Below are 17,227 nucleotides of genomic sequence, written 5' to 3' on the forward strand. Positions count from 1 at the left end.
GTGGCAAGCCATTATGAGATGCTTATGAAATCAGATTTACTATTAGCTCATGAAATAGGTAGTATATTTAATTGATTAACTGTACTATAGAGACTTTTGGTTTCTATTTTCTGGGTAGTTACATAAAAATGCCACGCAAAGCTAGAGTTATCTCTCCTAGTTTTTAATATGTAAAATAAATAAATACTTTTATTTGAATGGTTAATTCTAAAGCATCGATAGTGAGGAAATCAGATTTCGCAGGCATGTGTGCGTTTGTGTCTGTGTGTATATATATATCTTGGATTTGCAATTGTTTAATTAGCAATTAGAGTGAGTGGATGCAAACTATAATTAAACCTTCCTAAGGGTGATTCTTGATGCTTTTAGAATTCCAGTAGCTTCCAACTGTTGTATAACCAAAACCATATATATGATTTATATATAATATGTTATATATTATTAATGTATGTATACATGTATTATATATAATACATGTGAAGACAAAATGTCATTTTAAAAGATCCTCAAACTTATTTGTTTCTTATCACTTCCAAACTTTCATCTTTTATTTCTTCAGCATTGAATTTAAAAGAAAAAAAAGAGGAAATTAACTGAGATCTGTACAATTTAGTCATATACCAAAATAGTCTTTAAACAGATCTTTGGAGTGCTGTTAAAACTCAAGAAAGATAGAAACCAAAAACTGAGTTTATGAATAAGAAAAAATATAGCATGTTTGCCACAAATTTATTTAATATTGGAAATTTCTGAAACAATAAGCTTTTCCATTTGCACTTCTGGTGTCATTTTTTCTCATCTTCCACTTGCTGGGAGAACATGTTGCCCAATCTTGTAACTTTCTTTTGACACCTTGTACTCGGATGAGGACAATTGTCCTGCTATCAGATTTTTACCTATCATGCATATATGGATAATAGCAAATTTTCTTTTAATCTGACTTTTGCTGAATTTGTTGACTTTTGCTGAAGGAAAGTCTCTTGAGATTCTTGGAGAGTATCTTGATAATGCAAAATAAACATTTAAAAAAAAAACAAAAAGAAGTACTCCTGAAACACTTCACTACTATAGACTTCACTATTCCTAAAGACAATGAATGGTATTATGGGTCAGCTAACACTTGGAAACTCAAAAGCTATCTTTGATGCTGTCTATCTGTTTTTGATCTCTGAAGCTCTGATAGCTAACTAAATATATCTATTCTTACATATTCTTAATATAATAGCTATGGATGATAGTGTATATACCAAGCAGAAAAACAATTTTAACATGATTTTCTTCTTTTTCTTTCCAACAGACTTGATGTCACAACAATTTTAATATGCACTGAGAACATGTTATGGTCAGTTTGCACATCTGTACAGAAGCTTTTGAATCCTCATGAGTATGTAGATGATAAAATTTTAAAAATTCATACCCATTGTAATAATCTCTTCACAACATTAGTCATTTTGACTTCACCACTAACTGAATTATACCAGTAAGTATCAAATATATTTTCTTTTTAGCTATTATGATATATAAATTAATGTGATTTAACAGAGTTATTTTCATGATACTTACTGAATTGTGTGAAGTAGCAAGTAGAAATTTATTGAAGTGCGTTTTTGACATGAGGTGAGCCATTTTACAAAACAAACACTAACCAACAAGGGTTTCTTCATTCTCAGAGTAATTTGGTCCTAGTAATGTGGTATATCTCTATTGGTCGATCCTATTCAGTTGATAAGGCTCCAATACAAGCAGGATCATTTCGAGCATCACTATTTGAGTTGTTTAAATGATCAAATTATATTAATGGATTGGTTATTTCAGTCATAGCTTGATTACTCTGTGAAATAATAAATCATATCCAATGGCTCTGTGTGTCTTTTAAAAATATTTTTAATTTTTAATTTGATATAAAGTGATTTTCTCTAATAAAAAAATATTTTTAAATGATTGTAAAATATTCTCAAGGGACTTCCTTGGTGGTCCAGTGGTTAAGACTCTGTACTTCCACTGCAGGGGGGCGTGGGTTTGATCCCTGGTCAGGGAACTAAGATCCCACATGCTGTGCAGTGCGGCCAAAAAAAATAAATAAAATAAAATATTCTCAAATCTGGAAGAGACCTCATGGTCCCATACTTTCAGTTACTCTGCCATAGATTTGCATTTTTAGTATTAAACTTTAGTGACTGAGCTAGTAATGGCAATCAGTGGAAATAGGAACAAGTAATTACATGTTTTAAATGTTGAAATATTTTACTTAGCTAAACAAATAAGATTTAGGGAAATTAAAAATTTTGAACTAATTTTCTGGTTTACTTCATTCAAATTTGTAATATTATAAAAGAGATTAGAGTAAATCTTGTAATAAAACGTTAATACAATTTTGTTTAAATCCTCCTCCAAAATAGTCACTTTATCTTGAAAGACTAGATATTGCATATTCTTAGTTTCTTGGATAGTAAAAATTATACATATTTCTGTTTCTTATAATAAATTAGGTAAAGTATGTTTCTGCACTATGCTGGTAAAGGCAATATATAAATCTTGATTTTCAGTAAATTTTAAGACTTTTGTGTTAGAAATTCTAAGAGTAATTAACAAGTTTGATTTCAGTTTCCCTATAATTTTCACCTACTCCTTGACTTTCAACAGACCCATTGTTTACAGATTGCTTCTTCTGGCAACCTTACCATTGAGAACTCATTTTAGAAACGGAGAATTCTTTCAGAAAGGGAAAGAAATAGTGAGATAAATTGCCATAAATTTGGGATTATGTACATAATGGTGCATAATCATAAAAAGCTCAAGGTCTGAAGCCTATAATAAATCCTAGTAAACTAAACTGATTTACCATAGATGAAAAAATTACTATGCTCTTAGTTCAATGGGTCATTTCATCTAAGGGGAAGGCCCTGTGAAAATCAGGAACAAAGTTGACAAATTTCATGGATTGGTCATGGTGAGCAATATTGAATTTCATGGTCTGTCACAGATGAATAGAAAAATTTTAACCCCCCCCAATGCATTTGTAAAACAAATAAATTATTATAAAAGATTGCATATTTTAATAATGATAATATAACACACATTCATTATTGTTAACCTGTGGCCTTTTGATACATTTTAAAACAACTATGCAAGTATTCAAATCTCTGTGATTTGTGCATTAGATATTGCACTGTAACCTCATTCAACAAATTTAAATTGCTAATTTCAACCAGGATTGCAGCACATTTTATACCAAGCACTGCCTCTGGTTTTCTTAATATAAAACATAGATAGTGGTATTGCTTTGAAGCATGAACAAAATTCTATACATACTTTAATTTTTTTATTATTTCTCAGATCATAAAAATTTTCACAGATTGTATCCATTCATGTTGATATAAAATTTATTATTGCTTTCCTAAAGTATAAATCTAATCTTTAAAATATATTTCTCTTTGTATTGACAAAGAAAATCTACAGGGCAGCATGTTCCTCACCAAATAGGAAAAAAAAGTGTGTGTATGTTGCAAGAACCCTATTGAATTATTTATTAGCTTCTTTTCACAGCCAGGATATGAAGTTGTCATATTATTAGTATTTTAGAAAAAAATTGTATCTCTGTCTCACATTTAAAAATTAAACTGTATGCTTTGAGGAACTGGTGAAGAGTAGCAATCAGATGTTGATAGCATTGAATTTTTATAAACTATGCCTGACATTTGTTACTCTATGTGATATACCTTTTTTGAAGGTGACTGCCTTTATTCCAAGTAGTTCTGACAGATAAACTGACTGTATTTTCCTTCCTGAGCTTAGTATAGGACTACTAAATCCCAGGGCAGAAATATGATTTTTAAATCTTTTCAGAAAGAATGAAGCCTGTTTGCAAAAATGTGTGTTCTTTTTTAACTCTCCTTTGAAGATTTCTGTTAGAATGTTGTAAAAGGAGTACTCCCTTTGTCCTCCAGGGAAAGAAACCTGCTGAAACAGAAAACATTCACCATGTATTTTCCAAAATGCTTATCACGTGTAGTTATACTTATCTTCTTCTGTAAAGGCAGTTAAGCTGCACTTTCAGAAGTGTACTCAATGCACGTTCACACACATACCCAGACAGTGATTTCACGTATTGCATTTTGCTTGTGTAGAATGTTAGTTTTAATATAGCAAATTAAAATTAATTTTTAGAATTTTAGGTAAATGCAATTTAGTTTCAATTCGACAATTGTTGTTGCCTCCCTAGGCCCTATAATTAAGCACCAGGATTAAACACAAAGGATACAGCAGTGAACAAGATGAAATATTCACCCCCGAGTAATTTAGGAAAGTCTGAAAAAAATATTAATGTTAAAATTGAATGTTATATCTCCAGAATATTTTGATGTGTTATATAAAAACTAAAAATGGAAAATTTTTGGAAGTTGATTGTCCCCAATGTTACATCATTTAATAACATGGAAGAATGAATTTCAGTACAAGTACCAACATACCAGGCAAAGGTTGGAGTCACCAGCAATAGGCCAGAATGTTGATCACTAAGCCAAGGAACAGCAGACCTATCTTTTGGGGTTCACTTGTTATCATTCTCATGGCTTTTGAATCACTAAACTCTAAGGTATTTCAGTGCTTTGTCTGTAGTTCAGTTTCAAACTAGTACTAGGTGTTTTAAAGTTATTGTCTTAGCTTGTTTATTTCTTTAGTTATATGAAATTATTTCACTGTCCGTTACAAAACAGAAAGTGTTGGACTAAAACTTTGTTTTTCATACTTCAAGCATGTCTGGCACGCTCGAAACAGGTAGTTCCTCAAAATGTCAAGCATAGGGATGCTCATATAAAATGTTGAGCATATGGTCCTATGACGCAGTAATTTTACTCCTAGGTATGTACACAAAAGAAATGCAAACATATGTCCATGTAAAGATTTGTACACAAGTGTTCATAGCAGCACAAAGTGGGAAGAACCCAAATGTCCATCAGCTGGTGAATAGAGAACAATATGTGGCATATACATACAGTAGAATATTATTCAGCCATCAAAAGAAATGGAGTACTGGGCTTCCCTGGTGGCGCAGTGGTTGAGAGTCCACCTGCCGATGCAGGGGACACGGGTTCGTGCCCCGGTCCAGGAGGATCCCACCTGTCGCGGAGCGGCTGGGCCCGTGAGCCATGGCCGCTGAGCCTGCGCGTCCGGAGCCTGTGCTCCGCAACGGGACAGGCCACAACAGTGAGAGGCCCGTGTACCGCAAAAAAAAAAAAAAAAAAGGAAATGGAGTACTGACAGATGCTGCAACAGGGATGAACTTCAAAACCTGCATGCTAAGTGAAGAAAGCCAGACATGTGAGAGCACATATTGTGTGCTCTCAGAATAAGTGTACTTCCAGAATAAGCAAATCCACAGAGACGGAGAGTAGATTAATGGTTGTCAGAGGCTGAGAGGAGGGGAGAATGGCTAGTACCTACTAATGGGTACAGGGTTTCTTCTGAGCCTAATTAAAATGTTATAAGATTAGATAGTGGTGAAAGTTGCACAGCTCTGCATATAGTAGAAATCATTTAGTTGTGTACTTAAAATGAGTAAATTTTGTGGTATGTGAATTATATATCTCAATAAAGCTGTTAAAAATTAATATAGATTAGATGGAAATAGAAATAAAAGTATGTAAAATGTAAAAAAGAAAAGGTGTCTGGCAGAATGCAAAATGATCCAGAAAACAGAGGTAGTTCTCTTAGCCATTTTGTTTAGATTAAATGACTCCCTTTGTACTCTTCCCTCTAAACATTATTTTTGAGGGAAATCTCTATCAAAAGAAAGAACTAAAATCAAACAGCTTTTTGTGTGGTCTTAATAAGGTAAAACATTGCTAAACGGCTAGTTGTTAATTTTGGAGAAGACCGGTGCCCTGAATCTCTGACTAGCTGGTTCCTGCCCTGTACTCTGGGGTCAAGTCTGGTTCAGTCTCTTCACCATATGTCCTGTTCTCAGTCTGCGCCTTGTCTGTGTACCACCCAAGACTGACTTCACAGATGCCCCCCAAATTCATCCTCCTTTCTACTAAGCAGGGTCTGACAATACCTTCTATTTATTCACTCCTTTTTTTTTTTTTTAACCAGTATTTACAGTGTACTTTCTATAGGCCAAGCATTGTGCCAGTCATTTTCTAACTTCAAATCATCATTTTCTAACCTCAAAGAGTTATTTTCATCATAAGAAACACAAGCCAGGGGCAGGAGAAATGCAGGGAACCATACTGTACTCCAAGTATCTTACCTTGTGTCTTAAAGTTAATGACATTGAGGCAGCAACTTAGAGTCCCAGGGGTAACACTGCTTTATGAAAGAAAAGCAGTGACTTAGAATCATGTTTAAAATGGTGAAGTAGATTGAATTTGGTTATCTCTGCATATTCATGGTTAGTTGGCTATGATTTTAGGGGCATCAGAAAGTCTCATACGTCCTCAGTTATCTCAAATATTCCAGTGTTGTCTCAATAGTTCAGCTTCAAACCTAATTCTGCTTCTTCTGAAGTTATGGTCTTCTCTTGTTACTTTTATTTATTGCGTACCTCCAATGGGTTCGGCACCATGGTAGCCACAGATGATATAAGACATCTGACCTGAGCCCTCTGCCCCTGTGGAACTTACATCCTTGGGCTACCTCTATTTCATCCTGGAGATTTATTCCGTTAGCATCATATTATGAGACACATTTCTTCTGGGAGGGCAGCCAAAAGCAGGGTGGCACAAGAGAAGCATAAAACCCAGCTAACTCATTTTAGCATATCAGTTTATCTCACTTTTGATGTGCACTGAATTTATTTCATGCTAGCAGCAGCTGGCTACATAAGCTCAAGGAGTCAATCAGTTTTGATAATGAAAAAAGGAAGGAAGGCAACATAATTGTAGATCAGGGACCCAAAAGAGACAGAATCTGGGATAGTGTGCTCACGTTGGGTGGTGTGATCAGCCCAGAGCCAGTATGATGTTAGTAATAGAGAAGGGGCATGATGTTGGAGGAAAGGCAAAGGCAAGGTGTTTCCCCAAATTTATATTTTTCCCTTTAAGCAAAGCTGTCTTTACAGGCCGCTGATTTGGAAATGTGAAGAAATGTATTCTGCTTCAACCTATGGACAATTAATTATTTTAAAGGAGTATTCACATTTGATATATCAAAATTCTTTTATGTCTTGTGGAAAATGTAATTCTGTGGCTCATATGATTGTATTTTACTCTCCACTATGATTTATTTAGAGCATCTTCTCTTTTAACTGTATACCAAAACATCATTAGAGGTTATCTAATAGCTAGATCATCATTTCATTCTCCCATGGAGGCTTGTAGGCCAATTTTCACCCTGTTATACTCTCCAGAATAATGAAACTAATTTGGGATCTTGCTGTGGAATTAAATGCTCATACAGATCCCACCCCCTCTGAGACCATAAACATCTGCCGTAATATTTCATTATCGCCAAATAACCTTACTATTACCAGTACAACTCTCAGTGGAGGAAAAGAGTTTAGGGACTGGCAGAAATGTTCTGGGAAGTATTGCATTGCCAATGGTTTGTAGCCTAAGAAATTTTGGCACCAAATAACCATTCCATTATTATTAGATCCTCCATTATTTTTTCTAATCTTGAGAATAAAACTGTACCTAGACAACTGTTTAGACTATTAGGAATTCCATGTCCGTTCTGAGGTAGTTGTAGGCCTTCTTAAGAAGTATTTGCAACTGTCGTTATCATACTGATACTACCTTACATTTGTTGAGCCCTTATTATGTACAAGGCACTTTGCTAAAGGCTTTTATGCATTATCTCAATCATCACACTGACCCTGTGAGGTGATTATTATTATCCCCATCTTACAAATGAGAAAATTGAAGCAAAATTAATTGCCAAACAACATTACACATCTAATAAAGAGCCCACCCAAGATACACACCCAGGCTATCTGGCTCCAGAGGTCCTGCACACACTCAGGCAGGTGCATTTATGATCTTCCATGACCCTCCCCTTGGGTATGGAGCAGGCAGCAAAAAGTGAATGTAAAAGGATCAGAGGTAGAGTTAAGTCCTAAGAAGAAGCAAAGCCAAATAAGGGCCTAGCGAGGGATGGAGTGGTGAGAAGGGAAATATTTTAGACAGAGTGGTCAGGGAAGACTTATCAGATAAGGTTTTGAGGTAGAGCCATCTATGGAGCCAGTTGAACATGGCAGAGAGGGCATTCTAGGTAAGGTATTCATTCTTGGAGAAATAAGGTGCCCCCTACCCCCTGCAGGTAACTGGACAAATGGGGATTTATGCAAAGGGCTCAAAGAGGTAGGTGGAAAAGTAGGCAGAGGCTATGATACCACAGCCTCTAGTTCCTCCTTCTCTCTCATCAAACCCAGCTCTTGTCCCATCCTTTTCCCCAAGTACGTCACTTTCTTTGAGACGGCCTTTTTTTCCAGACTCCTTAACTGTACCTCCTCTCACATTATACCAGCACCTTCCTCTTCCTAGCTCCCTTGCTAGTGCGTGTCCCTCTCCTGCACCCTCACTCTCTTGGACTCTCTGTTCAGCCTCTGGAACACTGTTGGCAAAAATCACTCAGCTGTGCTTTTGTACCCTTTGACAATCCTACCCCTTGTCCTGTCTCTGGGTAGCTCCCTCTTTCATCCTTCTTCACTTTGGCCAAACCCTCCACCTTGTCCCATCCCACTAGTTGCTAGAAGGTGGCCTTCTCCTTTACTTCTCTGAGAAACCCAGACCATCATGTATGTACTTTAACTTCTCATCTCCATTCTTAGTAATTATCTTGATTCTTACTTACCTTTATATCCTTTGACTGGTGATCAGTGAGTCTTTTTTCCCAACCACAGCAAATCTTTTAACCTGAGCTCTTGATGACATTTACCTCCTATGCCATGGCTTTAGTCTCTGGTTCTTCTCCCCAAGACTCTCTTGTACTAAAAAATATTCCATCTTTATTACTGTGCCTCCCTTCTAAAATAGAGTTTGTGCTCATTGTGTCCACTTTTGCACCTACCATTTACTCAATATACTGCAGCTGCCCTCATCATGCTAAACAAACCACATGGGCTAGGTCATCCATGCACACCCAATTGCTAACTTTACAAGTTTTGTCCCTCCATTCACTTACCCTCTCTGCAGCTTATGACACTATTGGCCATTTCTCTAACCCTAACATCACCTTCTCCTGGCTCTTTGCCTACTTCTCTGATGATTCCTTCTGCTTCATTTGAGTGCTTCTTTTTCTCACCTCACCCTTTAAATGTTGGTGTGTTCCAGAGTTCCATCCTTGTCCATCTTTTCATCTTACACTGTTTCTTTGGGTGAATTCACCCATTCCCATGGCTGCACCATTATGCTAGTGACTTACATATCAGTATCATCAATCCAAATGTCTCTTGTATATGCTGGATCAGTAAATCCAAATTCCTATTGGAGTCTGCAACCCCCTCAGCATATCTAAAACTAAGGAAAGCACCTGCAAGTCGTCCAGACTTCTTTTATCTTAACCCTTCTGCCTTCTACCTCCTCCCTTTTGCTGCCTCCAACCCCATATCATTAGAGAATGAATATTGTTAATTCTATTAATTTTATTTCTTTTTATATTTGTCCCATACACACGATCTCTTATGCTTCTTACTTTGGTTTAGGACTTTGTCTTCTTCTGCCTGGTCTACCGAAATATCATCTTCATTATCTCCCTTCCTCCGGCCCTAATCTCCAATCAGCTCTCCTCACTAGTGCACAAGTGAGTTTCCTAAAATGTAAAATAGCTGATAAAACTCCTATGCTATAAACTCTTCAGTGATTCCTCATTGCTAATACAAAGTCCAGACTCCTTAGAAAAGCATGTCCTGGTGTCCTGACCTAGCTCATGCCTGCTTCTCTAGTTCACACAGTGGAAGGTATGGGATGGAAATAGGACAGCCTCATTTTGGAGCCTATTTATGGAATTTTGTTCTATCTGAAATTTAGTGAGGAAATGGCTTTCAAAGAGGAGATGATCTATTAAAAATCTAAAAAATGTCAACATGTATTTAATTAGAAGGTGTTCTACTTGGCGAGACAAACAGTGGAGAGGCAGGTCAAATTTGGAAACGTGAGGATACAAGAAGCAGGCTGTAGGATGAAAAGAGAAGGGTGGGTTTTCAGAGTCAAATTCCATTCTACCTATTATTTAAAAGATGCTATTGCTACTGTACTTTAGATGAAGAGAGATAGCACCACTTCAAACAATTCTATTTCTAAAATGTTCCCAGTTGTGACTCTTAACTCCATGTAGGCAAATATAGTCTTCTGTTATAAAAATTTTATTAGCCAAGCTATCTACTAAAGATTTTATGTAACAAATCCTTTCTTATTTCCTCAAGATTTATTGTTGAATTTGGGCCAACGTAGAAAAATGTTATAGTTACTTCTCCAAAGATAGTTGTAGACCAGATATTCTGGCCAAATTGTTCTAATTTTGAAATCACAGTCATATATTTTACAGTTAAATTCTTCTTTACCCGCCTTCTGTAGGCCCTTAGGAGCATACAAAATTAATTGTAAATTCTCATTAATTGTTTAGTATTTATAAATCACTTTAAAGAGTAAAAAGAGGTAACTTTATGCTAAACATTTTTGCATTAATGAAGCAAAAATGACAAAATATTGACATTTATTGGATTCAGGTTGAGGGAGGGAGACATACGTGGTATTCATTTTACTATTCTTCATACATTTACTTTTGACAAATTTTATAATGGGAATTTTTTTAATTAAATGATAATGGTATTGTCATACCTTCCCAAGTGTAAGGGTTGTTGCAGAGAGGCCTCTGAATCACCTATTAAATTGTAAATACCGAGTGGATGAAGTGGGTGCATTGTCCATTCTAGCACAATATTGTTTTGTGTAAAATCATTAACTTTGAATACTAAGGAAAAATAAATTTTGATGGTCTTCATAGTTAATGTCCCCTGTATATTCTGAAATAATGATTTTTATTTCCCTAGGACTTTTCAGCATGGCATGGACGATTCTGCCTCAGATTCCTTAAAGCCATTTTTCAAGCAACCATTGCATTGGCTTTCTTGCATATCACATTTCTACCCTTCTTTACTCAGGTGAGAACCTCTAAAAACTACACCATCTATAATTCTTTGATTCCTTTGAAGTTTAATAGAAACTTTTATCCATGGAGGTAAATACATCTTACAAAAAGAAATTAAAACTTTTGACACTACGCAGGTAAGTAAAGAGTATATTTCTTTCTTTAGCTCAAGAATCCAAGATATAGGCCTCATAATCATTCCACTAACATAGTTTTACTAAAGTAACGGAAAAATGTGAATTTTTGGAATTTAGTTTTATTTTAGCTAATTGCCTAGCCATTTTAAAATTCATCCTTCTTGATCTATGACTGGGGATTTGACAGTTCTCCAGCTAATTGTCAAAAAAAAGCAGTAATATGGGATAATTCATGTGACTAACTCAGAGCCTGAGGAAAAAGTTGAGAGAGGAGTAACTTTAAAAATTATGAATAAGGTCTTTCACTTTTATTATTTAATTAATGGCATTTAAACATAAGAAAAATCATTTAAAGCAAGAAATGTACTTCCAGAGTAATTTGATGACATTTTGTGGCATTACGTGGAATGTCAGATTGATTCTTTGCTGAATATATCATAGGAAAGTAGCTTTCCTTGGTATCCGTGAATAAATAATATCATGTATAGCTGTAGGAGAATATTGTTAATCCCTACACATTCTTGATTCATCTTAGAAATACACTATTAGTGATTTCACTATCTAATTGACTGACTGTATCTTCTCTCTTGAGGAAAAAGAGTCCTACTCGTAAAAAGAGGGTATGAAAACCTCATACACAAGTCTCTATAGACACAATAAACATATACTGTTTACCTATCATGTGCCTGTCCTCATATACGTAACGGGAAATCCAAGATCAATGAGACATTTGCCCTCCTACCTTCAAGGACCTCAGAGTATTGTTGTTACTTCACTTACATATAAAACATTTTCAACATCTATGAACAATTCCTTATGACTGATTCCTAGAAAGGGAACACCCTGGGACTTCCCTGGTGGTACAGTGGTTAAGACTCTGTGCTCGCAATTCAGGGGGCCAGGTTTGATCCCTGGTCAGGGAACTAAATCCCATGTGCCGCAACTAAAGACCCAGCGCAGCCAAATAAGTAAATAAATAAATAAATATTTTTTGAAGAAAGAAAGAAATGGAACACCCTTAATACTCTGTCACCTCCATACACTGCAGCTGTCATGTAAATACCTCTTAAGTCTTTAAGGATTAAATAGCTGACTTTAATATTCGTTATTGCAAAGGTAACACATTAAACAAATGGATCTTTTACAGTGTGAGTTAAACAACCTGTTTCCTTTTGATGAGTTCCAAACTTCTAAACATATTTGTTCTCCATGTTACTATCACATCTGTTTAATCTTTTTTTTTTTTTTTTTCCCGGTATGCGGGCCTCTCACTCTTGTGGCCTCTCCCGCTGCGGAGCACAGGCTCCGGATGCGCAGGCTCAGCGGCCATGGCTCACGGGCCCAGCCGCTCCGCGGCATGTGGGATCTTCCCAGACCGGGACACGAACCCGTGTCCCCTGCATTGGCAGGCGGACTCTCAACCACTGCGCCACCTGTTTAATCTATTTTTATTGCCTGCTTTTATCTTACTCTATAACCAGTGGAGTTACCTCTTTAAGCATAGCTGATAAGACTTCCACCTCCAGGCTTGCTCTGTTCAGCCCATCTAGAGGCCTGGGAAGTCAGCGTGTAAATGAGTTTATCTTTCAAATAGCTTCTTATATTTAACTTCTTTCTCTTTTCTATACCTAAAGCAAACATAAGTGTAATAAGACTTTTCTTTCTTTCTGCTTGATTGTAGCCATCAGTCTTCACTATTATCCTAATGCAAAGATTAGAACATGGTGGTGACTGCTCAGCCCACAGTGGAAATGCAATTTGATACAAGTTTTCTGGAGAGCAATATAATAAAACTGTATCAAAAACCTTAAAAATAGGGCTTCCCTGGAGAGAAGCACAACGGGAGAGACCACAACAGTGAGAGGCCCGCGTACCGCAAAAAAAAAAAAAAAAACAAAAAAACAAAAAAACCAAAACTCTATGCTAGAGAGCTTATAGTTTACATGTTTATATGGTAGGATTGTAAGCAATTTTAATTTTTATCTGGGCACTTTCCAAATTTCCTATAATGAAAGCAGCTTAATTTTATTAAGATTAAAAAAATTTTAAAGAAAAAAGAAACCTCATTTTTTTAAATGCTCTTTGATTCACATGTATTACCCTGTAACCGCTCCACAGAGGATTTCTAGCTCTGGGCACTTCATTTACGCTAACATTCTATGTCCAGCTGCCCATATTTCTTGAATGACCCACTGTATTACTGGAAACCCAGCATAATGTCTTCAACAGATCCTTCTTTTCACTCTTCCCTTGTCCCCTAACCATGGTGTCTTTTCTATAAGGAACACATCATTCTTAAACACTTCAAGGGTAGAATCTTGATTCTGCTTTCCATATTGAGCTGCTTGTTGCCTATTCCTACTGTATTATCATGTTCAGTTGATTCATTCCCACAGTTCTCTTAGAAGCAGTCTTTCTCTACAACCCATTGCAACAACCTTGGTCCATCTTACTATTATTTAATATGTTTTAAAAACTGTTTTTGTTATACCGTTCTACTGCTCAAGAACCTACAGTAGCTTCTGCTTCTCCCACACTGCCTGACTTGTTTCCTGGAGCACCCAACACTCTTCTCCGCTCCAGTTGTCAGTCTTCTCTCTTGTCTTTAAGACACAGTTATTCTACAATTTTAACTTTTATTTATTGCTTACTCTCAACTTTGAGCCTTTATTTATGTAGTTTTCTCTCCTGAAATGCCTTTGGTTCTCTATCTTGCCTTTTTAAATTCTCCATGCAAGTACAGTATGAACCCTTCTACCCTGACTTTCTGACAGTTATTCTCTCTAACAGTTCCATATAATCTGCACAGAAAGACATGATCCATGTGATTCATGATCCAACATGTTCAGAACAGAGGAACCCAGGATAGCAATAAAAGTAGTTTCAAAATAACTCAACTTATTGATTTGCATTTGTCAAGCATTGCAATGGGAATTCCTAGACCACCATCGTGTGACCTTAAAAATCTTTACCTTTCCATCCATTTCCTCACATAAATCAGCTGTTGCTGTGTGTTTTTCACCCATTAAATTATCCTCCAAAACGCCATTCCTCACCTTAGCAACTAAAATGAACTGTTCAGGGAAATACACATGGATTGAATGATGATAAACTAAAAATATATTATGCTTTTTTTTTGGGAAAGGGTGAGGATGAGACTAAAATATTTAATATTATGACGTATCTTAGTAATTTAGTCACCTATTTGCTCATTTATTTACACCTGTGCATTGTTTCAGAAAGATTTAAGTTAGCTTTTAATAGTATTAAATATATTAAGATAATGAATTAAAAGTAGGTGAGAAGGAAGAAACAGAGCAAGGAGGACATGAAATTAAGACTTACAATAAGAGTTAGAAATGCATAAATAGTTGTATGCACTGTAAATTTGTCTATAGGGTTACTAGAGAATGCCTACCAAGTATATAAATTGGTAAAAATAGAATTTTTCATGTTCTCCTAGAACTCCTGGAATAGAGTTTAGAAGAGTTTGCTTTAGGGAAAATATATGTATTTTCAAAGCAATAAGTAAAATATACTATATTCATTATCCCTAGCAGTGTTACAGGCTAACAATGTGAGTTGATTTAGAAAGGGTAATCAGTTTCATGCTAGATTAAACTAAGGTATGTGGAGAATATATTCATCTCAGTGTTAATACTATGACAGCACACTGTACTTTCATATAAATGTTCAAGAAAGAATACTATCTTAGTCAATTATACTGTTGCATTATAAAGTTTTTTTCTTATTATTTTCCCAACTTTCATCATCTTGTGGTTCTTTCAGTAGTTCCAAATACTTTTCAGGTCTTCCGTAGCTAAGGAGGTCATAACTGGACACTGAATCCAAGTAGCATAATCAGTGTGAGTGAACAGTCCATTCATTTTACACTGCTCATTTTCTTTTATGATGACATGATGTTTTGATTCATGGCCAGTCCATTCTGAGCTGTGGATATTTCTTTCTACTATGCTTTTGTTTCCATTATGGTTTTACTCAATGTAATCCTGTTTTGGACTTATATGCTTTCTTTCCCCTCCCTAAATATTAAGCTACATTTGGCTTCATTATATTATATGCTATGTGAGTCTTCCCATTTACGCAGTTTACCAAGATGTGTTCATTCATTCTTTCAATAAATGCATTTTAAAATTTTTCTCCAAGTAAGGCATATGCTAAGTATAAGTGGTGAGGGAAGAGATAGCCAATAAAATTTCTTTGCAGGTTCATCTACTTTGGCCTGGCTATTAAATATTGAAAATCTTTAGCATTCTATCATAGAACCTTTTGTAGGTGAACTCACACATGTCTGTGGTTTCATGTACTTTTTAAGTGGCCCCCAATTCAAATCTCTGCTTTCAGTCTCTTCTAGGACTACAGACCTATATATTCATGGATGTGAATCGTACATGAATGTCTTCCTCAGGTTTATACCTGGTGAGCACAGAGACACCTCAAACTCAACATGACAAAAATTGAACTTAGGATACTCCCCTCCAAATTGATCCTCTTTCATTTTCCCCCATTTTGACTAATTGCACCTGCATGTGATTGTATAAGGCAGAGACCAGAAGGCAACCTGAATACCTCCCTCTTTCTCTTCTACTAGATCCAGTTCATTACTAACTCTCGTTAATTTTAGCTCCTAATATCTGTTCTCCATAGTACCACCTTCGCCTTAGTGCATCACCTCTCTCCTGACTACTGCAGTGGCTCCTTGGTTTCCTCCCGTGTATATGTTGACTCCAATATTCTCCAAACTATAGCCAGAGACTTCTCAAACCAAAATCTATTTTCAAAACTAAGTTTTATCATTTCACACTTATAGCTCACAGCCCTCCATGAATTCCCCTTTATCCTTAAGCATACACAAAAAATTTACCATGGCCTGTAAAACCTACATAGATGTGGCTTACCCTCCTCTGCAACCTCTTCTGATACCACACTACCCTGTGATTTTGCTCCTCACACATTAACCTTTTTCACATTTCCTTGCCATGAAATGTACCATTCTGCCACAGGATCTTTGCACATGCTTTTCCCTTTCCCTGAAGGGTCTTCTTCCCCTTTCATCTAGTAATGTCAATGTATCTTCCTATCTCAGTTCCAGTGTGACTTCTGTAGGGAAGCCTTTCATCAACCCCAAAGACTAGCTTACTTCTTCTCACTACATCTTCTAATAGCATCTTTTGCTTTTTCTTGATTGAGTTTTTATGGTTGTAATTTTATCTTTATTTGTATGACCATTTAAACCATGCATGTATTCCCTGCTGAATTCTGTAAAAACAATGGGTTTGTTTTTTACCTACTGTTGTGTCTCCATGACCTTGCGCACAGAAATCAGCCAACAAATGTTGGTTTAATGACTAAGTGAATTAAGGAACAAATGAGTTATTGTAGTATTGTTTCAGATATTGCCACATTAAATGGTACTTTTAACTCTTTTCAAACATTTGATCTGAGTGGTCAAGCTCAGTGATGGGAAGAAAGCTCTTGTTGGGTAGGTGGCTTCTAGTATCCTCAGGAGAGAACATCTGGGGAGGAGGACAAAAGAGAACTTTGGTCTCCCAACTGCTGCTGTCAGGCTGTTCCGTAGGAATGAAGAGAAAAGCTTAGAGAACTTGTACTCTGATGCGGTGCCAAGCTTTGACCTGGAGCCAACAGTCAGGGGAGAAGTAATGGGAGCTTTTGAACACCAAAGCTCTAACATGGCTGTTCCAGAGTGTGGATGGACAAGCAGCTGGATCTTTGAAAAGATTTTCAGAGAAAAAGTCATATGTTTGTGGAGCAGTTACTAAAAGAAATGAAAATGTCAGGTGAGCTGGTTACTTGATATAGCTAGATATTTCTACATATCTTTCCTTTTCTATTATGGTTTAAAGGTATTATATAAATAAGAATATAGCAATGGAACCAGCAATGAGATAATAAGAAACAACTATAGGTTTTCACATTAGACAGACAAGGTTTGCAGACCTGTATAGTTTTGTGATTTGAAA

At 36.1% G+C, this 17,227-nt stretch overlaps 1 protein-coding gene across 1 annotated transcript in view; it reads left to right on the plus strand.

The window, feature by feature from the left end:
- The window catches only part of KIAA0825, a 405,751-nt gene that overhangs the window by 133,076 nt on the left and 255,448 nt on the right, over positions 1-17,227 (plus strand). Inside the window, exons 12-13 of the mRNA XM_082836448.1 lie at positions 1,298-1,480; positions 10,991-11,101. Coding sequence (XP_082692574.1) covers positions 1,298-1,480; positions 10,991-11,101 — 294 coding nt within the window. The remainder of the gene's footprint in view (positions 1-1,297; positions 1,481-10,990; positions 11,102-17,227) is intronic.

Source organism: Leucopleurus acutus (genome assembly GCF_964270905.1).
Source record: "Leucopleurus acutus genome assembly, chromosome: 3".
Taxonomy (NCBI): domain Eukaryota; kingdom Metazoa; phylum Chordata; class Mammalia; order Artiodactyla; family Delphinidae; genus Leucopleurus; species Leucopleurus acutus.